Raw genomic sequence first — 27405 nt, 5'->3', positions numbered from 1 at the left:
TGTAAATTTGTTGACCACATTGTCCGATTGTTATGAAAATTTACATACAGTCTGATAAGGTCACGAAAAACATATTTGGTCTTCATACTCAACAAACCACTCGTTACACTAGTATATTGAAGCTCGTGTGAGGTGGGGGGAAAGGAAAAAGAGTCCAATTTTGAATTAATTTCATGTACTCCAGCAACTATCACCAGACTGAACTCAAAACCAGTTTTTTACCAAAAACAAACGTCCTAAATAAGAATTGGTTTAAAACAAAAACCCATTGAACGAAAAAATAGTCCGATTATTGAGAGAAATCTCAATGCAATGAATCAATTCAACCAAAACTAATAATTCAATTTGAACAAATGAAGAATTTCTGATCAATATAAAGACTCGTATAGAGTTTATCCAAATTTTTACTCAGAGGTGGAGTTGCGCTTCGCAATTACTTGCGAGAACACGACAAAAAAGCAGTTTATATATCAATTGAAAAAAGCTTCGAATAAGTAAAATTTTGCTGCGTATCGGATTTGAACCTGCGATCTCGAGATTTCGAGTCTCACACGCTGCCCGCTCGGCTACGAACTGTTAACAATCCACAAACACTAGTAACCAATAAAGCAGCTACATATGCTAATAGATTTCCAATAGGATGCAGCAATAGTGGCACCAAAAATAGACACAATTTTGCTTGTAATAGCTTGGAATATAAAATATATAACAAGCTGAAGGCATCCACGCTATCTTTGCATGTAATGAATTCGAAAGCATAACGCCAAATTATGTATAATTTAAGCATTTCAATAATATTGAGATATTTTGAGAGGAAAATTTTTGGAATCGAGTTTTTATTTTTGCACTGCTATTTGAAGCAAATAGCTTTTATCTGTTGAATTAAACAATGAGAAATGCATCAAATGTGTTAACGTATTACTAATCGAATGTTAAAGCACATGCTATCAAAAAGGCGTAAAATGCCCCCAAAAGTTAAACCAATATTTGCGGTTAGGTTAGAAAAAAAGAATAGTCGTTCTATAACACTACCTCAATAAAGTTCGCAAGTGTAAATAACACGTTTGTGCCCCGATGATACAGACACAATGTCTTTTTTAAGATAATTTCTTAATTTCCAAAATAAATTAACAAATTAAATTAGAACATTTATTCTAAACTAATTCCTTTTCAACCTTCATTATTCGAGATCGAAATTTCCCTTCCTTATTTCCAGCAATTAAATTAGAATTTAGAGTAAAAATCAAACCCCTTAAAACAAAACTGAACCTGAACTTTCGAGACTTTCCTCAAACAACCAACAAGACATTATATCGTACGTGTCTTCACTACGTTCACTGACACTTCAAACAGCTTGCATAAGTCGTAAATTTATCCACAAATTTACAATGCGTATAGTTCAAATAATCATTGCAGGATAATATACAAAGTTTTCAATTTAATTGAGTAAACATAAAAGGGAGAACTCATAATTTAATTAATTGGCAAAAACCCACAAAAATGCCGTTGTTCTAACTTTTCGAATTGATCTAGAAAATCTATGAAAGTGAATTTGAAGACTTGGGTAGGAAAAACCAGATACTGGTTTGGTGTTTTTTTTCCTAGGTTTGGTTTTTCTTATATATAACCAGAAGGCATTTTTGATTAACTAGGTAAACTTTAAAGAGATGATATGTACTTGAAATAGTATACAACAGAGGTAAATGCGCTACACCATTGCAGTGATTCAGTTTACAAACTCATGTCATAACAGCTTCGCTTTGAGAAAACTAGACTTCACAGAAACAACTCGTCTAACTTTTTAAATCTTAAAACTCTGCTTAAGGCAACATTTAGTCTATATAATCTTTTTTAGTTGATTTATTTTTACTTCTTATTCTGCTCGAAGTCAGGAATGTTTTGATTTTCTCTTGCATTTTCGTCGTTGAAGTCATCTCCGAGAGCGTTGTCGGCGGCGTTCGGCATTTCTTGTCGTTCTTCCTCACCATGCTCTTCATTCGTGTCTTCTAAGGGATCGTCAAACTGAACTTCGCCTTCGGGTTTTTTCTCATAATCCTGTCTTCGGTTTTCGGCGTTTACCTCCATCATTCGGTCGCCGCCTTAAACGCCATAAAAAGTAAGAAACCAATTCAATTTAATTCGAAGCCTAAAACCAGGAAAAAATCAAAAACCAGCAAATGCTATTCTGCGCGCAAGGAATGAAGCTTCAATTTATAACGGTGTCGGACAAAATTAGCATAACTTTCGCGAGACATACTCAAGTTTTATCGATTATGTCGCTTAGCGGATATAAGATAAATGCCTCCCCAGCTTGATTACACTCAATTTAATTTAGCGGATGTCTTGGAGGATGACAGCCGTTTTGACTTGTTTCACAGAAATAAGACTCACCGCACTTAAAATGCCTAAAACCATCATAAAAATATCCGACATAAAGTTGGAAAGGTTTCAATGAATCAACTGAAACCAAGAAAAACTGATAGATTTTTTTTCGAAACGTTCAATTTTTGAAGAAAAAATATATCACGTCGAAGCTCTCTGATACTCAAAAAACTTTCAAGACACTTGCGATACAACCTTGCATTAGAAAAAATTGAAAAAAAAAGAGGGAAGCCTTCTTTTCAGAAAGTTAAGCTGAAAAAAAAAAACGAAAAACTATTTTAAAAAAATTCATAGCTCTGTCTCCGACGATGATCATAACGAGCCTTAAAAAGCATTGGAATCAATGACGGAGTGGCAACTACGGCTAAAACACCAGGGTCGACCCCTCGTTAATCTGGAACCGAAACTGTAGAGATAAAAATATTAAAGCTACATTTTTTTAAAAAAATTTATTTTCGACCCGAAACGCGCGAAAGCATCAACACCAAATCGCCCTTGAAACTGTGCAACATTAATTGACTTGCGAGATAGCTTTTATAATTAGCAAAAAGTTCGGACAGACAGAATTAATTAAAATGAGCAATCAGTGCTTTTTGAAGTTTTTTTGCATGCAAAACCTGAATGCGAACAACCTTGAATTTTTTGTCAGGCCAAATTCAAAATGCGAGATTGTCGGATATCCGAAGATTATGCTAGCCCTATTTTTAAATACTGCAATGAACATCCAGATTTTACTATTAAACAGTTCGCAAAGTTAGTTAAAAAACAAAACACAGAAAAAAAACAGATTAGGCCGCACCAAAAAAAAACAAACGGCAGTGAAGATGATCAAATCAAAATTTGGAAACTAATCGCAGAAAAACGATAGCCACCCTGAGCAGTAATTTTCCTGTTTCAAGGTTTACTATTCGACGCTTCGGATGCAATTGCCCGCCGTGGTTATAATTTTCGAGCAAAACTCTGCTTTATGAACTTTCGATGTTAAGTTTATTTCAGTTTTAACTTCCGTTGATGTCTAGACAGTTGCTCTTTTTAATTAAGTCTGTCTGTCCGAACTTTTTGCAACTCTCTATAACAAACTATCACGCAACGTCTTAATTTTCCGAAAAAATTCTGGCCTTGAGACAGTGAAATGGTTGAAAATACAACCGAAATTTCAAAATTGTGTTTGAACTGTCAAAAGAGCAGACCAAAATGATTGCACTTTTTCAGAGGTCAGTTTTTTAATAGAACAAGCCGTTATCTTCAAAACAATTTTCATTCAGCAGCGATCTCACATGCAAACTTTCAATAAATAAGAACACATAAAACGCCGACAAAAAGGCAAACGCAAACTTCAAAAAAATAGTTCTAATAAAATTCAGCTGGAGGGTCAGAATTGTTTCGAAAATTTAAGACGTTGTCCGATAAATTTGTTAACAGCTTTACAATTAAAAATTTGCTTTACAAGATATTGAAGAAAAAAGGAAGTTTTTTAAATTAAACGGAAAGACTTACTAGAATTAAGTCCAAAAACACATATCTACAAAAATTTCATACCTGTACCTTGGACGATGTTCATAAACAGCCTTAACACGCATTGAGAATCAATAATCGACCGGCAACTAAGGTTTGAGAATCAAAGATCGAATTGCATCAACGACCCAGCAAAAAAAAACTTCGGTCGACCCTCATTAAGACGAAATCGATGTCGCCATAAAAAATGTTCAAGCTACAAAATTTTTTAAAAATTTTCAAGCTATAAAATTTTTCAAAGCGACACATTTTCAGAAAAAAATTTTGAGGGCAAAACGGTGGCATGCTAAATGACACAGCATTTTGATTACCTTGTCATTAAGTAGAACTCTACCAGTTTTGTTTTCGAATCATTTACCTACCACATGCAAGAGATGCAAAACAAAGACATTGAAATTCTGTCTCTTGATATCATTTAACACAGGGGCAAAGTTGCACTTCGCATACACAAGCAAAAATATGACCGATAGCACTACTGGTAAACACTGAATAAGCAAAACTTTGAGTCTACAAAATTTCTTAAGTGACGCACGCCAATTACGAGCCTACATAAATTTTTAAAGACGCAAGCCAATTATGACGCATTAGCAGAATCAGTCAGTTTACAAAAAAAATTGCCAACTAACATACCTCAATTTATAGAGCTGACGCATTTAAATTAGTAAAAGAGAAAGTTCATTAAAAACATCTGACCCAGCCCATGTTCGAACCCTCTTATTTTGTTGCGAGTCCCCTTCCCTACCTCTACGCTACAGATGCATATCTTGAAGCTGAAGTGCTATTTGTAAAATAATAGTCAGTGTTAGTATCCTTAGATGTACTTAATAGCTGGTTATTGATCAAATTGAACACGTTCAAAATGAACACATTTTGTCGAAACAATATTTGCGTCGCAACAATAGTTGCGACTTAGGTTGGAAAAAAAGAAAGTTCATACTATCACACAAACTTTGCTGGTGTAAAAAGGTAAAAATAATTCTGAATCATCTTTTAATTCTAATTTTTTACTACACAAACGTGAATTGAAACAAGAAAGGCGGTTGCTCTGCCAGTAGCACCGAACGACATTCATAACAAACAAAAAAAGTTTTAGTTTTTCTTCTTCAAAATAGTGTCGTTCTATGTGCGTGGTGTGATGAGATAACTATACAAACGCGTAGAAAATTCGTAAAAAAGGCATTATCGCCAACGGTTTTCTTCAAAAAAATATAACAATCAAAAATGAAAAAATTATTAAATATTGAGAAAATACTGACATATTTTTTTAGAAATCTTTAATTACGCAAGCATCGCTAAATGAAGCTTCCAAAACTAGTTTTCCTTTCGTAAAATGGAGTATTTTTGCCTCAATGAACTATTCTCATAAGAACGTTACTCGATGGCTTTACTGTCAAAAACAATTATCATACAGAGAGGCGAAGAGGAGCTTCGCAAAAACTTGCGATACAACATAAAATAGCAGTGCAATCTAGCAGACAGGAAAAGAAACCCTTAGTCCAAATAAGAATTTACTCAAAAAACCACAACCTATATAAAAATCGACCGCATATAATGAAAAATCAAAGAACCATTTACAAGTGGCAACTCAGCCGACGAAACTTCCCGTAGAATTTACCCTAGAACCGAAAATATAATTATTGTCATGAAAAAATTTGAACTGTAAACTATATCCTAAGAATTTTATCAGTTTGTGCAATCCAGAATGAAGCATAAAACTTATGCTTCCCTTTAAATTACTCCACATTAGGTCACTACGACAATAAAATATAAGCCGAATATAGTTTTTAAGCGGAAAAAAACGAAAACAGCAAAATATACGAAGTCAAGACATGTAAAATTAAAAATTGACCGAGTAATTCAAAACACTAAAAGCATCTACATTGAAAGTTGCGCACAAAAAATCAGATTGAAAATTTCGCAAGCAGACAAGCTACAGGCCGACAATTTTTGGAAAGGAACGTTTCCACTTTGAAGAAAAACAGTTCCTGGTCAGAATCGAACATACGAACTTTGCCGTCCCGCAAGCGTAATTCAGTTCTAAAACAACTTTCATGCCGACAAGCCAAAATACAATTTAACATATACGTTAACAAGGATAGCCTGTTGCTGTGCAAGAAGCACAGAAGTTCAGAAGTTCAAACCAAACTGGTATATAAAAATACATAGCCAACAGACAGTTGGAAAACAGTCGATGAATGCAAGGAAACAAAACTGAAAAACTGACTTTTTTCTGAAAAAAGCTTCAGAGAAAAATTCGAATTTCAAGAAAAACTAATGATCGTCACTTTTTTGACAAACTGATGATTTCAAAATCTTACCAAAAAGGATACGACGATTACAGCAAGCTACTCAAAAACTATAGAGTAAGCTTTCGAACAAAGTTACCCCTGCGAAAAAGAGTAAAAAGAAATAGAGGGTCGCAGACATGTTTTGATAGGGTTGAAAGCTGATATTCGACATAAAAAATATCGCATTACAAAATCTTACATATTCCACCTACAAATTAATGACGAACCTTACATGTGCGATATAAGATGAGCGTTAAACCTTACTTAAGCGTTAACCCTTACGGTAAGCGTTAAACCTTGTGCTAAAAAGGTAAACTGTACATAAGCGGTACAATGGTAAAACTAAGCCAACAGACAATTGGCAAAATACAAAAGAACAAGGAAACCAAAAAGATGATTGACAATTTTTTCGAATATGCTTATAATTGGCTCTTTTTTCCTTAAGTTATCCAATTTAGAAAACACGATCAATATTATTATTTTTTATTCCGCTTAAATCAAAGTCCATTTTTGAAACCAGAGATCATTTACGTTTTTCGTGACCTTTTCACTTTGAGGTTCGATAGTCGAGTTATCGAACAGCGGAGTTATAGTGGAGTTATCTTTTCATTTAACCAAGGAAATGAAACGAATTTTAACAAATTATAAATCAAAACCGCGAACAAATATTGAGACCTTTCAGGAAAAAAAAACTTAAAACTATCAAGACCTAGTTAAGTGAAGATCACTTTGCTCCTTTCCACTTAATTTTATGCGGGGAAAACTCTTGTACCCCGCAACACGCTGGCTGATCGAAACACGCTGGCTGATTGCAACACGCTGGCTGATCGCAAGGATAAACAGAGGCGAAGATGCGCATAGCAAAAACTAGCGAGAACACGACAAAAAGCAGCTCTAGAGTTCTAAAAAGTGAGAAAAAAAACAGAAAACTCGAATTAATAAAAATTAGGCGACGTCTCGGACTCGAACAGAACACCTACTGCGACCTAGAAATTATGAGTCCCCCGCACTAACCACTCAGCCACAGACGCTTAGTCTTTCACAAACACTAGCTAAAAAAAGCACAGAACACATGCTATGAACTTTCCAAAGCTACAGATTGTGATTATAGCAGAAGGCACAGAAGTGAACACTTTTAATGAACACTTTTATTTGCGAGTTAGGTTACAAAAAAGAAGAATCGTACTAAAACACTAGCTGCACCATCACCAACTCACCTGTGTCGGCCGCTTCATTCTCTTCCTCATTCTCTTCCTCCTCCCCTTCCTCTACCTGTCTTTGATCGACCTCTGCTGCTTCGTTCTCCTGATATCGCTCCTGCTTGTTCTCCTCTTCGTCTTCTTCTTCTTCAGCGTCATTCTCGAACCCTACCGGCTGGTCTAAGCCGGCCTCCTCTCGCTTTTCTGCCAAATTCGCCTGCAATGAAAAAAATAAATTAATTTATTTAATAGTTTCCTTTAAACGCAGAGGCAAACACTAGCGGGAACACGACAAAAAGAAGCTCTATAAAGTGCAAAAAGAAAAGGTAGAATAAGCCTCGAATTATTAAAAAGTCGGCCTCATCTCGGATTCGAACCTACTACCTACTGCGACCTAGAAATTATGAGTCTCACGCACTAACCACTCAGCCACGGACGTTTAACACAGAGGCCACGCGGAGCTTTGCATCACTTGCAATACAACGAAAGCGTACCATTTCAAGCTACTTCATGGTCAGTGAGATGGAATTAACTTAGTGAAAAAAACTGGAAATACGAAAAATTCAATCACAGAAAAACAGACGAGAAACATAACCACCACAAGAAAGCAAGCTTTCCGAGTGTCCACTAAGCCAATAACACGCGGTGAAAGGTCAAATGACCGAAAGACAGTTGTCATAAAAAATCACAATATTTTTGGAAATACGAAAAAATCAATTACGGAAAAACAGACGAGAAACAAAACCACCACAATTAAACAAGCTTTAAGCATTTTCCGAGAGTCCATTTAGCCAACAACACGTGGTTAGACGCAAATTGATCAGAAAACAAAAATACCAAATGAATGGTTGTCATAAAAAACTCAACATATTTTTGGAAATGCGAAAAGTTCAAACTCAGAAAAACACAACTACTACCATTAAGCAAGCTTTGGGTATATATGGAGCGTCTATTAAGCCAAAAACAGGTGGTTAGACGCCAATTGATCCAAAAACAAAATACCAAAAGAAATGGTTGTCATAAAAAACTCAACATATTTTTGGAAATACGACAAATTCAATCTCAGAAAAACAGACGAAAAACAAAACCACTAGCATCAAGCAAGCTTTTAATATTTTCCACGCGTCCACTAAGTCAACAACCCGTGGCTAGACGCCAATTCATTGGGAAACAAACATACCAAAGGCAATGGTTGTCATAAAAAAATCAAACACTTTTTTTGGAATTACGAAAAACCAATCCGAGAAAAACAGACGAGAAACGAAACCCCTAGCCACAAACAAGCTTCTAGTATTTTTCAAGCGTTTACCAAGCCAACAATACGTGGTAAGACGCTAATTAAACCGAAAACATTGTCAAAGGAAACTGTTGAAAAAAAAATTTTGAGCGATTAAAAAGTTGGAACTTCTAACTCTTTTACTAACAGCTGACCTGATTTAAGAAAAAACATGAATAATCATTTTTATCGTAATAGCAAAGCAAAATAAGTTCACTAAACCGACAAAACAAGAGCCGAAATCATTTACGCAGAATAAAATTTCTAAGCGAAAAAAAAACCAAGGAAAAAACGGCAAATATACCAATCAGGTATAGTAATTCTAAGAACTACAGGAGTTAATCAACGCCACATGAGACTACAATGAAAACTGATTACAGCGCGCAAAAATTGTAGGGTGGCAACTGAGCCGACAAAACATAAGCCAAAAAACTAAACTAAAATCAGACAAATCAATTTTTCCCGGAAAATTTCAATTTCAGACACTGAAAAAAAAAATCTGGCCGCGACTCGAACAGCTGAGTTAGATTTAAAAGGCCACTGCATTACCTCCAGACCAATTCTGATGAATTAACATCTGACTTTTGATTTAGCCACAAATAAAGCAGAGAACAGATGCTATGCAATTCCAATGCTACAGTGAAACTACCATATAAGTGAATATTTCAATAAACACTTTTATTTACGACTTAGGTTACAAAAAAAGGTTCTTATTAATACACTAGCTGCCCGCTAGTATAATTAGTAAGAGAAAAAAACTTACGAAGCGGAAACAAAGTCGAGGATCAGTTGAGCCGAAAAAAAAATTTTGTAAAAAAGTTTCAAGTCCCCCTGAAACTAAAATGACAACACTTAAAATAATAAAAAAACTACTTACAGCAACAAATAACTGTTGTGACAACCAAGCCGACAAAACTTTTACAAAAACAAAAACCCGCCAATTCATTTTTTTCGAACAAAATTTCAATTTCATAAATAAGGGGGGAAAAGGTCCGGCCGGGACTCAGGAGTGGACCCTGCTGCTTAATGTGACTCAACACGGGAAATCTCACCAGGTCCAGACATCTTAAGGATTGACAGATTGATGATCTTTCATGATTATATGGGCGGTGGTGCATGGCCGTTCTTAGTTAGTGGAGTGATCTGTCTGGTTCAAACTCAAAATTTGTATTATACATAAGTCTTCTTATATGTATGAACGCTCTTCCGTACTTATTAGAGCCTTTTTAGACTTTTTCAAAGAAAAAATCAACAAGATCTGAATGAAGGTTTTCACTACGTTCCTTAAAGTTAACTAGCTCTATAAAAATTTCCTTATCACGATTTGCCTCGAAGGAAAATCAAATTCAATATGAGAACATTTCTAGAAAGACAAATGCAAGCGTCAAATTAGCAATAAATCAAACTTTACAAAAACGTTAACTAAGCCGACAGAAATTATTAGGGTAGCAGCTCATTGGGTCTCGTTGAGCCGAAAGCACATTCAGCCAAAAGCTCGTTGTACTAACTAAAAAACGCAATATGAGTTGACTAAGTCGATCAAATATACGCCGAATAAACTTTTCCAGTGAAAAACAACCAACAGATAAACAACAAAAAATAAAACGAAAATCATCACGACCTATATAAGGGTCTGGACCACGTTCATCTACTCGTAAATACGGCGAAAAAATTAAATATTTCAATTCGTATTTGATGAAACTACAGCCAATGAAAAAGGTTGAATACAAATTTTATTTTACGAGCAAGCACACTCAAAATGAGTCTGCTGTTCTAGACAAGCATGTCATTTCATTGGCATCAGGGGCGGATTTAGGGGGGGGGGGGGGGGATGCGGACGCCCCCCCCCCCCCCCCTCCTCAGGGATTCGACCCCCTGCCAACCCAAAGGGTCCCCCCTTTGGTACTTTTTAAGAAATCCATCTTTGGCCGACCGACCCTAAAATTTTTCTAAAGGCGCCTTTGGCGCCAATATATACTTATTTTGAGGGGGAGCGCGCGCCAAAAAAAAACGCGATTTTTTTTGTCAAAATTTTCCAAAAAGTGCCCAAAAACGGCTTTTTTGACCTGTTTTTTCAAAAAAATTGCCTGCGGCGCAGAAAATTTGGCCGAAACAGGGTCTTTTTACTGCTTTAGGAGAGCTCGGAAAATCAATCTGATCGACCTAAAAAAAAGTTCGTCAAAATTTTCGAAAATTTTTTTGAACCCCCCCCCCTCGAGAAAATCCTAGATCCGCCCCTGATTGGCATTAAAACAAAAATTACAAAGCGTTAACTAAGCCTCTTAAAAAGTGTTAACCATGCCTACGTTCATCGACTCTTAAAAAATAACTTTTTCAAAACTAAAATGATGCCAGATTCATCAAATAATGTTTGTATGAAACGACCAACCATTACATGAAAAGTTTGATTAATAACTGGCTACCATCCTTCAAACCAATCATTTTACCCAACAAAACAAAAGCATGACTCTTTTCGGATTGAAATCCAAAATTCATTCCAACCTTCTTAGAATTTTGTATCAACGAACCCTGCAAGAATACTAAACGTCGATAACATCAGTTCCATTTCATCTAATGAATGCAGGTCTTTACTGCATCAAAAAAATAAAAAACATTCTGCAAAACAAATAGAAATAACATTGCGCAGAAAAAAAAACGACAAATTTGAAACAAAAAAAACTTTTTTTTTTTTTCTTATGTATGTGGTTGCACTTTTTTGTTTATTCAAGAAAATGGATTTAAATAGCAAACAGCTTCATGGATTAAATTACCTTTACAATACAAATAATTTTTTTTCGCATTAATGATTCGAACATTTGCGCGTTCAATTTGAAAGATATGCTGGAGCAGTAATAACATTCAAAAAATTGAATGAATTAAAATAAAATGAAAAACTTTTTTTCTAAAATTTGAAAATGTTTCTATGAAAATCATCCCCCCACACGCCATATAAAGTACAAAACAATAGGTTTCGCTCCTTGCAAAAAATCAATTATGGCGAATAAGCTTCTTTCAACCAATTTGGAACGATTTCTAAGACGGATTAAATCTCCGCTTACGCGTTAATAGCGCGAAAGATATCGCGCGTTAATTGTCCCAAATTGGCCAAAATGGCAATCTTTACGAAAAATGATCACAGGTAAAATAACTTTTCAAATTTAAGCTCAGGACAACAATAGCTTTTGCATGATATAAAAAAATTCCGTCAAAAATGGCTAGTTAAAAAGTCGAAATTTGTCTGAAGAAAAAAACCCAACCCGAGCACAAATATTCCGTTACTTTCGTATCGAAAGCCGGAACAACAAGACTGCTCGTATCAGGGCGAACGAAGCCCTGAATGTTCCGACTGCCTTTTAAGGTCTATGGAGCAGTAACAACATGAAAAAATTATAAATAAAAAAATAAAATGAATTTTTTTTTTAATTTGAGGTGATAATCATCCCCCCACATGCCATATTAAGTACAAAGTGATAGATTTCGCTGCTAGTATCAAAGCAATTATGGCAAATAAGCGTCTTTCAACCAATTTGGAACGATTTCTATGACGGATTAAATCTCCGCTTACGCGTTAATAGCGCGAAATATACCGCGCGTTAATTGTCCCCAATTGGCCAAATGGCAATCTTTAAACCCTCATAAGTTTTCGAAAAACGATCACAGGTTATATATCTTTTAAATTTTTTTAAGTTCAGAACAACAATACCTTTCAAATGATATAAAAAATTTCGTCAAAAATGACTAGTTTAAAAGTCGAAATTTGTCTGAAGAAAAAATACCACCCCGGGCACAAATATTCCGTTACTTTCGTTACAAAAGTCGGAACAATAATTATTATCTAATTGAAAAAAGTTAAGAAGAAACAACCAAAATTTACAAATAAATTCCTTTTTTCAAAGACAGGTTGAGGTATTCTAAGTGTTTATATATCCAACTATGTAACCTAGACAACAGACAGCTGGAAAAGAAACAATGAACGCAAGTAAAGACAAAAATACTGACTTTTTTTTGAAAAATCTCAACTTTCGAACTTCCAAGAAAAAAACTTAAGATTGACACTTTCTTGATTCAAATAACCCCATAGGAGAACATTGGATCAAAAGGTAAATCTAACTTTTTGAGTTTTCTGTTGTTCAATAGTACAGCTTTCCTTTTTTTAACATAGGAAACAAATTGAAAGTAAAGAGAAAACATAGCCAACAGACAGTTGGAAAGGGCTCAATGAACGCAAGGAAATAGAAAAAACGTTAAGCATTTAAAAGAATTCAACTTTCGAGAACAATTTATGAATGGCATTTTTTTGCTACAAATAATCCAAACCCAGAAAACTGGATCAATAATTCAAATTTTTATTTCGGAAATCTGATAAATAAGTTCCATTTACAAAAATAGAAGTATAACACGTTTTTCTTGTCCTTTACACTTTACTGAAGATGAAAGAAAATCACGCTTTACCGCACTAGAAACCACTTTATGTAAGTTTCGATTTGATTTCCTTCATCGACTTTAATCAGATCATAATTGAACAATTTTTGCAATATGGAGGACTATGAAGGATTAAAATAACTATTCCTCTGGGAAATCTGCAAATCAAAAAAATCCATTTTCAAATCTAGAAGTCGATCACTTTTTTGTGACCTTTAAACTGCAATCTTAGATAGTGGAACCTGCCTTCCTTTCAACAAAGGAACTGCATTGAACTTAAAATGAAAACATAGCCAACAGACAGCTAAAAAAATCGATGAACGCAATGAAGCAAAAAAAATTGTCGTGTATTTCGAGAAATTTCGAAAAATTTCAAGAACAACTTATGAAAAGCACTTTTTCTAGATCTTTACACTTTTGCTTTTCGATAGTGGAGTTGCCTTCTTTGAACAAAGAGGAAATAAACAACTTAAAAAAACCTAAGTCAAACCGCGAAAAAGTAAATTTGTTCCTGAACAGAGTAATGAACGCTTGGAAAAGAGTAAAGAACGCAAGAGAAAAAAAACTGACTTTTCTTTTCGAAAAAAAACTTGAGTAATCAGAAAACTAAATTTCATTTTAGAAATTAAAAGTCGACCATATTTTTGTGATATTTACATTTTTGCTGTTCGATAGTGGAGCTTGCCCTCCTTTTAACAAAAGAAATGAAATGAACTGAAAAAGAAATCAGAAATCAAATCGTGAAAAATCTAAATTGATCGTGAAAAAATTTTCGGACATTTTCCTGAAAACACAAAAATCATCATGACCTATATAAGAGTACTCACTACGCTCAATATTCCTAAGACAAACCGCGACAAATCGAAATAGAGCTCGTAAATATTTAAGAATTTTTCCTCAAAAAACATAAGTTCTGATACATCAGTTGGTTCATTGTCTTTTCATGTACGATTGTCTTTTCATGTACGGTTTCATTGTCTGGTGGTTCATGTACAAATAACGTTCAAAAACTTTAAAAAAACTTGCAAAAAATTAAGGAATCAATCACCCGAACAATCATAAATACATCAAATAAAGGCTCGAATAAAGTTAAAAAGCAAAACCACGCGGTATCAAATATGACGGCTAAAACAAACAGACAAAACTATACAATTGTAAAATTTCTTATGAAAAAATTTAAAATGAGGTTTTCCTAGCGAAAATTTACAGCTCGTTACCGATCTCAAATAACCGACTCCTTTAATTCCACTTAAAACCGCTATCATTGTCATTACAACTGACCTGAGCTTGTCCATTGTCTATTCTATTATCCATTGCTTTTCTCTCAGCTTCGCCCATCGGGGGCAATAGGGCTCCCTGTCCGTCTCCAGGCACGAAGTCCACTTCGGCTGCGTTTTCAACTTGTTTGTCTTCACCTGGTGCTCCTATCTGCTTCAGACCACCTTCGTCGATTTGACCCGGAGCAGCTAAAAACAACGTTCTCAATTATCCCATGGTATTCCACATTTCACCCCTCAAATTCGTAAATTTAGGAAGCGGCGATTAATTAATTTCATAGCGAACAAATCCATGTTAATGAAAAAAAAATTGCGACGAAATTAGGGGCAAAATGTAAAAGGAAATGTGTCAAGTTATGAAGGCGGAACGTGTGAGGGACAAAATATGCCAGTATTTTTGAGAGGAGCGAAATGTGTGTGAGGCGAAACGTGCCACATTCTTAATCAAATGCTATTGCGATAGTATTTGATTAATGGTTACTGTTTTCTGAAAGAGTTTGACGCTCAAAAACGAGATCTATACTTATTAGGATGAGTGAGAAGTATATCGTCTGAAAGTAAACATAATATTTAGTCCTGGCATCTGTTTGAAAAACAAAGTGATCGTTCTAGTAAAACATGTCCGACATTTGAATATTCAATTAGCAACTGAACAAAATTTACGAAGAGGAAAAAAAGCCGAAATCGTTGACACAAGATGAACCGGAAAAAAACCGAATGATGGACACTTTTTTTTGTTAAAATTAACCCAATTTGAGAAAACTGGATCAATAGGTAAAACATTTATTTCGCTAAAAAATCTGATAATTAATTTTAATGGTCATTCCTTCGATTCGCAGAGGGTCTATGAAAGGCTTTGCAGCCTGTCAAGCATAGTCAGTTTCTCTTATTTCCCCACAATCCAGACTGAGTTATTTTGTTGAGCGAAGCTCTTTTTTTGTGACTCAAAGTCGTTTTTTTTGCGTCTGCAACTATCACGTGGTACTACTATTACAGCCGAAATCGGTCAGGCTGTGGCAGACCTGAAGCCAGAGTTCAAGTGAGATGAGAGCTCTTCCTCATACACCACCATTGCCACGGCGGGGGATCGATTACACGATCTGACGATCACGAAGTGAACGCCTTACCACTATGCTAAGTGCCTCAATATTTTCGAAATTGGAAGTCGATCACTTTTTCGTGACCTGTACAATCTTGTTGTTCAATAGTGGATTTTTCCTTCCTTTTAACAATAGAAATGCACTGAACTTGAAAAGAAATCACAAGTCAAACCGCAAAAAATCAAAAATGAGCGTGAACAAATTTAAGACTTTCCTAAAAAAAATCAGCAAGACCTATATAAGAGCACTCACTACGTTCATTACTTTTAAAAAGTGCACTTGAGACTACAACGGAACTTTCTTACAGTACAAAAAATAGTGATCTGGCAACTAAGCCGAAATTCTTTGAGCAGACATCAGTTGTACAAAAGTGATTTTATGACAAAAATTTCAAAATCTTCCAAGCCCCCTGAAACTAGAATGAACAAAAATCTCACTTGCAACTGCAATCGAATTTGCTTACACCACAAGCGAAATCCGTGATGTGTGGCAACTAAGCCGACAAAACTTGAGCAGACAAACGAAAGTTCGACAATTCAGTTTTTACCGAAATTTTTTTTTCAAATGCATACAAACTAAAAACAAGGTCCGACTGAGAGTCGAACCACATACATTAGATTGCAAAGTCAACAACGGTACCTCTAAATGAACCTAGAAGTTTTTAAGGTTCAATTATAGAGCAAGTGAGAGAAGCAAGTAAGATTTGTAAGAAAAGTTGTTTGCGGGAAAATTGTCTAGTTCCCGATTGCAAGCTCTAGCAAGTGTATATAAATTGTTCTCAGACATAAATGAAAAAAGTTCACAAACTGACACATAAGTAAAATTAAAACTGCCTGGGAGATCACCATTGGATCTACAGATCCGTTTTGAGGTGATTGTGGGCGGAAAATTTGGTTCCTAATTTTATTTCTATCGATTGAGAACAATGTATCAGTACTAAATGCATTTAAGTATTTCGCACAAAAAACTAGTATACACGACAATACACTAACTATTCTAGAAACCAGAGTAACAGAATGAAAATTTCAGAATGATATATGATTTAAAACCGGGTAAGACCCCACAACAACAGATTAATGGAGATTTTCAGCCACAATACCTTTAACTTCTGTTTTTGTGCCATTTGTTTTAAATTCATTTGGTTTGAGAGCAGCCTGCGCTTTTTTATCTAAACAATACAGCCATTGAACACACCACACAAAAGATACATTGCCATTTACAGCTAGCTTTTCTTATTGTAATTCGTGATTGTCGAAGTTAATATCTGCGCAGATGTTAATGCTGAAAACAACAAATCACTCCTAAAAATCTAATAATACTTCGAGGATCCCTAACACCACGGATGTTCTTCACACCTTTAGTTATCAAAATGCTAATTTGCTCTTTATTTTCCATTTTTCTATGCATAACGCTCATGCTGTATGCTCATCTGTCCAATTCGAAGACACTCTAAAACGAATCCAGCACACACGTCATCTAATTTTCTGTTTGCGCTTTTATAAGTTTTTCGTGATTTGATTTGGAGCAATCAAAATTCGGAGGAACTTTGTATTCGGGTGTGTTTTAGTTTTTTGTTTTTTTTTGTTTTCCACGCAATATCAGATACCACAAAAAAACATAGAAATGGGTAGAGTGATATATCATATTAAAGCCCTTTCAGTCGAGGAAATTTTTCAGAGTGTCGAGGAAAACTGGTTTGAAATTTTTGATTTTTGGTCTAATTTCGAGCTAATAAGGTGACCGTGTAAGGTTATAATAGCTTATTTAAACTTAATTTAAGCCATGAAAACTTAGTTTGTCTCAAGTAAAGGAATTTTTGGAAGTTCTTTTAAATGTTTTTTCGTTTTCTAGTCATTTTTATTCAAAATCTGTTTTCCAATTGACCTATTTTACTATGACTCTCAAATATTTCGAAGTTGTTGTTTTTCTTTTTATCACAACATTAAAAAAACGACGCTATGAACAAAAAAATTTTTTTTTTAAAAACTGGTCGGAACATTCTGTGCTACTTAAAAATTAACCGGCTAAAGTTATATTTGAAAATTCGCTTAGACTTTTTCTTCATGTAGACTATTCCTGTTTGAAGTTCTAATTGAACTACTTCGCGACTTGCTAATTCGTCAAATACTTCCGTATAGTTATCAGTCGAAAAAACGTCGCATTATATTGAATCATAATTTCATCGTTTCTATATGGTTGAAAGCTTTCAGTTTGTTTCAAAAATTGGATAGAAATTCCAAGCTAAATTCATAATATTGCGCTTTTTGTCAGAAATAATCGACCCAATACCGATATAATCTCCAAAATAAGTTTCCAGTCTACCACTATTATAAAAACAAGAATAGACAAGCGGTTTGCAAGTAGCACAGAATGTTCCAACCACAATAATTCCAGCAAAGAAACTCAAAAATGAAAAAAAAATTTAAACGTTTTCTTTGTTTAACTAAATTTCCTGTTGTTCTTTTTCCAGTAAAGACCAATAGAACTAGTTTAATGAGAAAATGTTTAAGCTAAATTAATGTGTAAATCGAAGATGATTTAATTGGGACATCATTTTCAAATGATTTTATTCAAGTCATTTGTAAATTTCGAGTCATTTATCATTTGTAAAATCGAGTCATTTGGTCTGAAAAAAAAAACGGAAAGCTTCGGACCAATTTTTCAAAAAAAGTGAGCTTTCCTTGCGGTACCTAAATAGAGGATATAAAACTGGCTAAGTGAAATTCCCTTTACGTCATTTATGACACGTGGTCGGAACAATACAGTTTTCAATTATATACCTCCGGCTCCTTCATGTTCATCATTTTGATCTTTCGCGAGCGCATCCAGAGCAACTGGACCCATTTGCTCGTTGTGACCTTCTACGGGGACATTGTGATCTTGACCTCTCCAGTTTGCTGGCATCTCTGGAAGCTCTTCCCCGGGCGAATTATCACCTCCACTCTTCTGGCCATTCTGGGACTCCACGTTTTGCTGAGCTGCCACTTGATTTGGTTCCACAACTTGTTGTTGACTTGGCTCTTTACTTTTTTCAACTTCACTTAAGACTTGTCGAGATTTGTCCTGGTCGCTTGGACCTTTATTATACACTGGCTGATAGTTAACATTTTGAGCCTGTTGCTGGTACTGTTGCTGCTGTGGTTGACCTTGTTGTTGTATGTTTTGATCGTACCTTGGAGGTTGCCCGTTGTTATTACTCATTTGATAGTTTGGCTGGTTGCCTAAATACAAAGCATTGTTGACTTGACCTCTTTGAGCAGCCTGTTGGTTATTATTGTTAGTTAATATTGCACCAGCGCCATTTTGCAACTGTTGATTTTTGTTGAATTGATTGCCATTTTGCAGCGGCGCAAACTGATTGTTAAATCCAGGGACGTTATTCAAAATGTTATTTGCTCCAACAGGGAACTGGCGTTGATTAAAGTTACCACCTGCCTGCTGAAGATTCTGTTGTGGATACTGTTGGTACTGACCGTTATACTGATTTCGGTTCTGTGCCATTGCGTTCTGATTTGCAGACGATTGGAGTCCCTGGATTTTGAGCTGAAGGCGTTGCAGCTCCTGGTCTTTTTCTGCCATCTTGTTCTGCAACTGTTCAATCTGTCGGTTCAACTGATAAGAGTCCGAGGAAGCCTTTTCGATATTCGCTTGCATCTGGTTCACATTGTCTTCAGTGAGTTTCTTCTGACCTAGACATTTACTTATGTTCATACTCAAGTTATCAACATTTTGAACACAATTTGCTTTCTCACTTCTACATCCTTGCAGATCATCGAAGTATTCTTGACATGTCCTGTCTTTGCTACTCTGTACACTTTGCAGCTGCTCCATCGACAACTTGATGTTCTGAAGTTCTGACCGCACTTTTTCATTTTCACTCTTCTCTTTGTTCAGATCCATTTGCAGACCCTTTTGTATGGCGTCCAGCTCCCTTTCCACTTGCTTGGCCCGCTGCTGACCAAATGATATGTCTCTTTCTAGGACTCCTTGCACTTGCTTGTTACTGTAATGCTGGTAAAATAAAGCCAGAAGTAGTATGACTAGAAGAAGAACTAATATTCTGGGCAAGTTCGGGTTTTGGCGACTGGAAAAAGTGGAATACATTTTGGAAAACAACAATTATCGGCTTCTTCCACCTATTGCTAAATTTAGGCTTAAATGCCTAGTCTTTTCAATTATTAAGTTATACGCAAGTAGAAAATAGAGCCACTTAGAGACAATAACGGTATCTGAATCGCATAACCAAACTGAAAGTGAAAATCAAAGTAAAATCGATAACTCTCTGGTTTCAACTAATTCGCTTTCTATTTTTTGCGCTGTAAAAATCTGAACAAAACACACCATATAAAACGCCTCACACAACTAGTCAACGCTTTTGAGTAACATTTGCGTCTCTACATTTGTGCAGCTATGAATATTAAATAAGTTGATTTAATTCAAAATCGAATTGAAAACTGACAATGAATTTGTCATGTCATAAATATACTTAAAGAGTAAAGAGACAATTTTATATTGATTATAGGCTGGAGTTCAAGATTTTTTCAAAACAAGCCGCCCGAAAAGTTATAAATATTTGAAATCTTAAACGGCGCTACATGAATTAAAAGGAAGACTCATCAGGAAAAAAAGGAATGCGACCAAAAATTTTAGAACTCAAAAATTCCCTGCGAAAAATGTGATCATGAAATCTTTTCACTCCTTGTGTGAAAACAACGTTAGAAACACATTATTTGACTGACTCAATTGAAACAGAAAAAAAACTTTGGACAGACATTGAGCCCCTTACAGCAAAGCAACAAAATTGGAATATTTTGATCCGGAATATTCCAGAAAGTACTGAATATGTTCATTTCATTTTTCGAGATATGCAACCGTACATCATATTTTCTAGCGCGACGCTTCAAAAATTTTGCAAAAACTGCTATAAAAGTTTCAACTCATTTCAGTTGCATTTTGAGTTTTTTTTTGCGATTTTCTCAGAAAAAGTAAGGTACATCACAATCTACAAGTAAAAACTAACATAGTAGTAATCAATTTGTTTTGCGTTTTCGAAAAAAAAAATCTCATGTTTTTTTTCTAGTTACGGATTTACATATACATATATATATTCAAATAATACCATTCCATCATGCCCAGTAAACGGTGGTCTTTGATGATTGTAAAAAAAAGCTGAATCCCTGTTTGATTCTCATTTATTATTGCATTATTTTGAGCCAATAAAGTGCAGATTGCTTTTGATTAAAACAACGCCATGTTTAATGCACCTCTTATTATCGTTATGTTGAGTCTAACAGTTCCACAGTACAAATTCTTGCCACTTCACCAATTTTCCCGCTGCAATTTCTAGACAAAAAAATGACGCGTCGAATTTCAAAGTTCAAAGAAAATTTTGATTGCGGATTTCATAATTATTTGGGCATGTATCATAACTTCGCGACCGTGAATGTTCTGACCACACTGAATAATGAAAATTGGTTCAAAAGAAATTATTAAGTCCACTCGAAAAAAAAATATATATATATATATATAAATTAAGGCGTCATATAGGTTAGCCTCTAATCAAATTGCCGAACTTAGTCTGAAAACCTAAAATATTGAGACCAGTTTTTCTCGCAGAGAGAACTTTTTGACTTTTTTTTGCCAATCCCTATTGGATAGGTTTTAAATTTATACACAGAGGCCAAGCTGAGCTTATATGCTAAGCTAAGCTGAAAATATGTTGTACTGATCGGGATGTAATGCATCAAAAATTGGTATAAGTAGCAAAAAATAAGTTATATTTAGTATCAAAAATAAAGGTATAAGTATAATTAGTATCAAAAATAAGGTATAAATCGCTCATGTAGGGGAGAGCCAGTTTTCCGTTCTTGCAATTGAACTCAATATCCGATTTGGAAGGGTAGTTTTGAAGTGGATTTTCCTAAACCATACGCGCTTTTCTACAACAAAAACAGAATGTAACCGTTTATGTAGGGAAGATCCATACAACAGGTTTTTTAAGAAATCATAAAGCTCAGAATTGTCGCGGCAGTGTTTGAGAAAAGAAAGTTTCCAAAAAAAATGATCGAAATATCAAAAATTTTCTCAAGTCATTACAGTTTTTGAATAACAAAGAAAGCGTAGCTGCTTTTACAGGGAATGTTCTGGCTATTGAACCTATTATCACTGAGACACCTAAACAGAAAATATTCCCACAATCAATTTTTTCGATTGAATTTAAACCTCGGATTTGACAGTTTCTAACGACATGAATTTTTCATAAATTAGAAGTCTCGGCTAGTGGACGAAAACTCTCCCAACCTGTTCCTTCAACTGAACCCTCACTCTCAGATTTGGCAATGAAGTTTTTGAGAAAAAAAAAACAAAAAAGTTTCAAAAAACGTTTTAAAAAAAATATTTGATTTTTCCGGAAGCTTTAGATTTTTTACTACCTTAATAAGGGCATACCAGCCTATGCAGTCAAGAAACCCAGATTGTTATTTCAATTAAACCATAAATGTTGAAAATGGCAGGGTTGTTTCCGAGAACGGTCAGAAGTTGAAAAAAAAACTATCAAAAAATTCAGTACTTTGACATTTCCGGAAGAAAACAATTTCAATGCGAAAATTATGGCGGAGCCGAGTACGAAGAAAAGATTCTTATGAACAGGTATCTCGATATAATACTTAACATGCAGTGAAATTTCGACAAAGGTCAAAAGTTTTCACGAGCAGTTAAAATTTCAAAAATTCGACTTTGTCCAAGGCAATTTTTTTGCTCTTAAAAAATATGACAATATGCTAACGCACTGAGGATCACTTGAACCCTTTATTTCCATTAAACTCTTCATATCAGATTAGGCAGGGTAGTTTTTGCGAAAAAGACAAATTTTCAAAAAACGATCAAAAACTCAAACAATTTCCAAAATGTAAACCTTTTTTTTTTTTTTACAAAAATGCAATGTAACCGCTTACTACGGTAGAACTGCTAAACATCTGTTTTTGATTGAATCTTTAAGCCCGGATTTGGGAGGGTAGTTCGAGTAAAGCCTAAAATTTTCGCAAAAAAGGACAAAAGGTCAAAAAATATCATTTCTAGTGCATAATTTTTTTAAAGAAAATTAGTGGCGCAAACGTTTCTTCTAGGAAATTCCCCTAACCAATGATTTCGATTAAATCCTCAGTCATAGATATCGGATAATAGTTAAAGAGAAAAATCAAAAAAACTTTAGAAAATGAACAAACTCAAAAAATGGCCTTTTTTCTATAAAAACTAGGGCGTCAGGGCTGCTTCACTGTTTTTTCCCGCTATCTGTTCTTTCCATTAATACATTTGTCAGATATGGCAGGGAAGTCGCTGATAAAATATTCCAAGATAATGAGTCAAACATGACCCGCGTAGTGAAATTTTCGAAAGCCGTTGAACTGGCGCAAGGCAAAAAGAAATTAATGAAACACGCAGACACACAAGAAGTAGCCGGTTTCTCCCTTGATACCATCTTTTTAAAAATTTTTGAAGTAGCTGTTGAGAAAAATAACAATTTCCGCAAAAAATGTCTCAAAAAATGAATTAAGAAAGCGAAATCACATGCACACAAAGAAATTTTTGCCCTCGAAACAATGCAATTAAAATTGACTAGGCAGATAAAAAATGAGCCGGAACCATTTAATCGAAAAAGCTACAGAAATGAAATTACTCAAAATCAGACTTCGTAAAACGACAAATTACAGAACTTTCATTTATAATAAAAGCCATTAAAACAGAAAAATGGACCGACAGTAACTAGGCCGAAACCACGAATCCGAAAAAACCAACGATTTTTCAAAAAAATTATTTGAAAAAATTAATTATCTGAAATGCTCTAAAAAGTACTTAAGAATTTCAAGAAATTGAGCATGTCAGTCTGTGCACCAGAAACTGCACCTTTAAACTGCACCTGAAACTACATTTACGTCTTGAATGTGTAAGAATAACTGTTGCCGGGAAAAAGTCAAGTTTCCGATAAAAAGTCACTTGCTCTCGCAAGTGAAATATCAAATAAAAAAATTGCAAAAAAATATTCAAAAATTCGTTTTCTTGAACAAAATAAAATAAAAATTGCAAGAAAAGGGACACAAATTGCAAGAAATGGTGGTTAATGGGTTGAAATCCTTGACCTGCCATCACTTCTGCTGAGATGACATAACTAGGAACTGTAGCCGGGCAAACTGTAAGTGTCACTATCGTATTTCTATGTTTGTTGATTCATAATTGACTTCTAATGTAAATGTAAGCCCGCGCATTAGATTGCTCTTCAAGTTTTGACGTAAAGAAAAGCAAGCAAACATGGGGGAAAAAGAAACAAAGACTATTCATGACAAGAACAGTTTTGAATAAATTGGCGACCACAGGAATCATATTCAAAAGTGGGTTCTTGTCATGAAAAATCTTTTTTGACTTGCGTCTACCTTCGAGCTATAAAAGCTTTTCATATTCGCGCAAATTCTATCATTGATGGTACAAACGTAGCTCCTCTGAAAGAAGAATATTCCAAAATTGGAACTACAGGCAGCTCTTTTAGGGGCCCCGGCTTCAAGCAGTTCTTTTAAGCCCGGCTTCAAGTTCGTTGTGAATGAAAAAAATTCTTTTTTCAAAAAATTTAGCTCTGGACAGCTAGCACAACTGTCCTGGCTCGGCTGAAATCGTGCCAAAAACAGAAATCCATCAGTGCTAATCGCATAAACGAGATCCTCTCCTTGTCGAAAGAGGATCAAGGGAACCACATTCCAGGTAAGATGAAACCTACAGATCATGGAACCCATGGCGTCTTCCTTGAGACATACACCGCTTTTGGGTCACTCCGCCAGAATTCCTGTTGCAACTTCTAATGACAAACCGTTACACGTCCTTTAGTTATGCTTCAAAAGCTACTGAATCATTCCTATTCAATTTCGGCTAAGCTCAACTCGGTGTTCGGATTGGCTTCGCTTTCTTCGTGTTGCATCACGCGTAAAGCAATTCTGTTCTTTGCTTCTAACCCAAGAAAATCGAAATCCAACAATCAATTATTGCGAAACAGCCAAAGCGTTGCTGTTTGCTCAATCAAAGCAAAAGTCCTTTCCTGAAGTTTTGCAGGAACTACAAGTAAATAAACCTTTAGACAAAAAATGCAAGCTTCTTCCTTTTCCATTCTTGGATGAAACTGATCTGCGAGTTCAAGACCGTCTTCGCAACCCTCCACTGAAAAACAGAGCTAAGTATTTAATCAGTCTTCATGCATGCATAAGAGCACTCAACTCGATTGATGCTGGAGCATATCCACAACAGGTGCATGCATCTCGGAACGGATTACATCCGCAACTATTTACAGCAGAAATCTTTTAGATAGGGCTTAGCCAGGCTCTCAAACAAATCAGCACACGTTTTTTCTACTGTTAGAGGTTTCAAAGGATTCGAATGACAACTATATTGGCCGATTTACCGGCAATCAGATTTGAGAAACCTGAAAACGACCCTCATTCTTCCAGAAATGTTGGCATTGACTACATCGATCGCTTCTTCATAGCAGACAAAAGACATACAGAAAAGAAGTATATATGCTGGTTTAAGTGTTTGACGACACGAGTATTACATCTCGAGACTACGGACTGTCTCTCTACCGACATGTGCGACACAGCCATTCGGCGTTTAATAGCTCGAAAAGAAATTCCTTGGAAAAACTTGTCGGACAATGCTACTTATTTTGTTGGGGCTCGCAAAGAAATCAAGGCTTTTCCGATTGAGATAGACAGCGAATCCGTCCAGAAAGTCATGACAAACCACGACATCGATTGGAAAATGAATCCACCATCGGCCCCTTATTTTGGTGGAGTGAGGGAAAGGCTCGTTTCGATGGTCAAATGAGCTTTTTTGTCCAGCCTTGGTTCTGCCCGCCTGACTTAGGACTTGTTAAGAACCATCTTGGTTGAAGCAGAGGGCCTACTCAATTCATGTTCTTTGACTCATTTCATCAGTGAAATTGAGGACGAATTTCTGACGCCCAACAGCTTCTTGACTGGGCGCTCTTTTTTTTTCTCGCCGTCAATGATGATGTTTGGAAACGACAACTCCCAGAAGCTTACTTCAAAATCAAGGAGGATTGTGAAAGAGAGAATAGGCAGCTGCTGGAAGCGTCTCCTTCTTGCGTAAGCACTCACTCCTCATACGCCGTACAAAACGCAGCCAGCCAGCAGAGGAGATTCGAGTCAACGACATAGTTTGGATACTTGAAGATTTCACACCTAGAGGAAACTGGCCACTGGGACGAGTGACAGAGATATTCACCGGGTCTGACGGCATAGCTCGTTCGTGGGAGATAAAAACAGCGCAACGCAAACTAACCAGACTCCTCGTAAAATTGGCTATCGTTCATCTTGGGGAAAACTTTAAGGGCTCCCGAGGATGTTAATGCTCATTAATCTCATGTTTGATGATTCATAATTGACTTCTAATGCAAATATAAGCTCGCGGATTAGATACTTGATCACTCTAACTTTTGACGTATAGAAACGCAACCAAAAATGGGAAACTAAAAGAAATTAAAAGAACATTCATGACAAGAACACAGTTTTGAGTAAAACCATTCTAGTCATTCAAAGCAGTTTGACTTTCTCAAGATTCAATGTTGAACAATTAAGATTTTAGTTTTACTTGGTTATGAAATTCGAGATTTCCACAAAAATAACATCCTCCTCCGCAATCTTTATTAATCTTTACCACAGAACAATCCGACGAGTTCAGAACAATCTGACGTTAACTGATTTGCATCAAACTGAATTTCTAAATTGCATCCCATCTTCTTTTCGACCCTTTACAAAAAAGTGCAAATCAAAGTTGTAAGTTTGATACCCTATTCATTCTGCACCAATTTTAATTAAAAAACAACCAACTTAGCTCTTAAACTGTAAAAAATTTCACGAAAACGCCGAACTAAGCTTCAAGATACCAAAAGTTAACAAGTACTAAACAAAAAGAAAAGTTGAGTACAGCAGGGAACAATTGCGACTAATTCATTGGGCTCAAATTGAAATACCTTTTTGAACGCGTCTGTAGTTGATTCATTCGCCACGCTATCCCAAGTCGCGCCTACGCGTTAATCATTACAGATAAGTGCATAATGTATGCATGAATTAACCCAGCAAGCCTACGAAATAATTTTAAAAACAAACCACTGGATAACTTGCAACATTTCAGTTCAGGGCGTCGAGATCTAAAACAAGTATAAAAATAACTTACTTCGACTAAACCTATTCATGTTCGCACACAATTTTGTTCTATGTCGTGTTCTCTCATTTGAACAAAAGTGGACAAACCGTAAAAGACTGCGCTCGTTTTCAGTTCTGAGCTTAAAATTTTTGAATAGAAAAAATTACTCAATGAAGAATTTGTCGCTGGAAAAATTAACATATCTTATAGACAGTTGGAAATGTGTCAATGAACAAAAAAAACAATATTGACTTTATAAAAATAATTTAACCTTTCGAGTTTCAAAAACTTTAAATAGCTGAAACTCCGGAACTATTTACAATTGACTAATTAATTCTAAACTTAACCCAATTGGTGAAAACTGAATCTTTAGGTGTTTTCAATGAGCTTTTCGATGCTTAAATTCAAGCAATCTTTAGAAAACGACAACAAAGCAGCTTTATAAAAAAAAATAAAAAAAATAGAAGGTAAAAGTGAGCCTTGAAAATTAATTTATTTTTGCTGTGGCGGATAGGATCCTAAGACCAGGAGCTTTGAAGTCCCTGTCCTCTCATCTGCGCCACGTTCACTTGACAGTTTAATTTACCAATATCAGCAACAAATGAAGCAGCTACATATGCTAATAAATTTCCATACGATGCAGCGAAATAGCACCAAATACTAAAAGACACAATTTTGAATGTAATAATTTGGAGTATCACAAACAAAAGGCATCCACACTAAATTTGCATGTAACAAATTGGA

The 27405-nt window shown here is 35.4% G+C and overlaps 1 protein-coding gene across 3 annotated transcripts; it reads right to left on the bottom strand.

Moving 5' to 3' along the window:
- Positions 1-1620: 1620 nt before the first annotated feature.
- Positions 1621-19882, bottom strand: LOC134847884 (putative uncharacterized protein DDB_G0271606). 3 transcript variants are annotated; one of them, XM_063865142.1, is made up of 7 exons: positions 19212-19881; positions 18933-19148; positions 18240-18680; positions 16559-16627; positions 14364-14548; positions 7403-7601; positions 1621-2099 (listed from the first exon to the last, which is right to left on the bottom strand). In XM_063865142.1, the coding sequence occupies exons 1-7, from the start codon at positions 19561-19563 to the stop codon at positions 1867-1869; spliced, it is 1695 nt and encodes a 564-aa protein (XP_063721212.1). In that variant the 5' UTR covers positions 19564-19881; the 3' UTR covers positions 1621-1866. The 3 variants fall into 3 exon arrangements, with proteins under 3 accessions (XP_063721212.1, XP_063721211.1, XP_063721213.1); XM_063865141.1 differs by having other exon boundaries at positions 18933-19882; XM_063865143.1 differs by lacking the exon at positions 16559-16627 and having other exon boundaries at positions 18933-19881.
- Between the last annotated feature and the right edge of the window lie 7523 nt (positions 19883-27405).

This window comes from Symsagittifera roscoffensis, chromosome 6 (assembly GCF_963678635.1).
Source record: "Symsagittifera roscoffensis chromosome 6, txSymRosc1.1, whole genome shotgun sequence".
In the NCBI taxonomy this organism is placed as follows: Eukaryota; Metazoa; Xenacoelomorpha; order Acoela; family Convolutidae; genus Symsagittifera; species Symsagittifera roscoffensis.
This window is presented reverse-complemented; position numbering and strand designations above follow the sequence as displayed.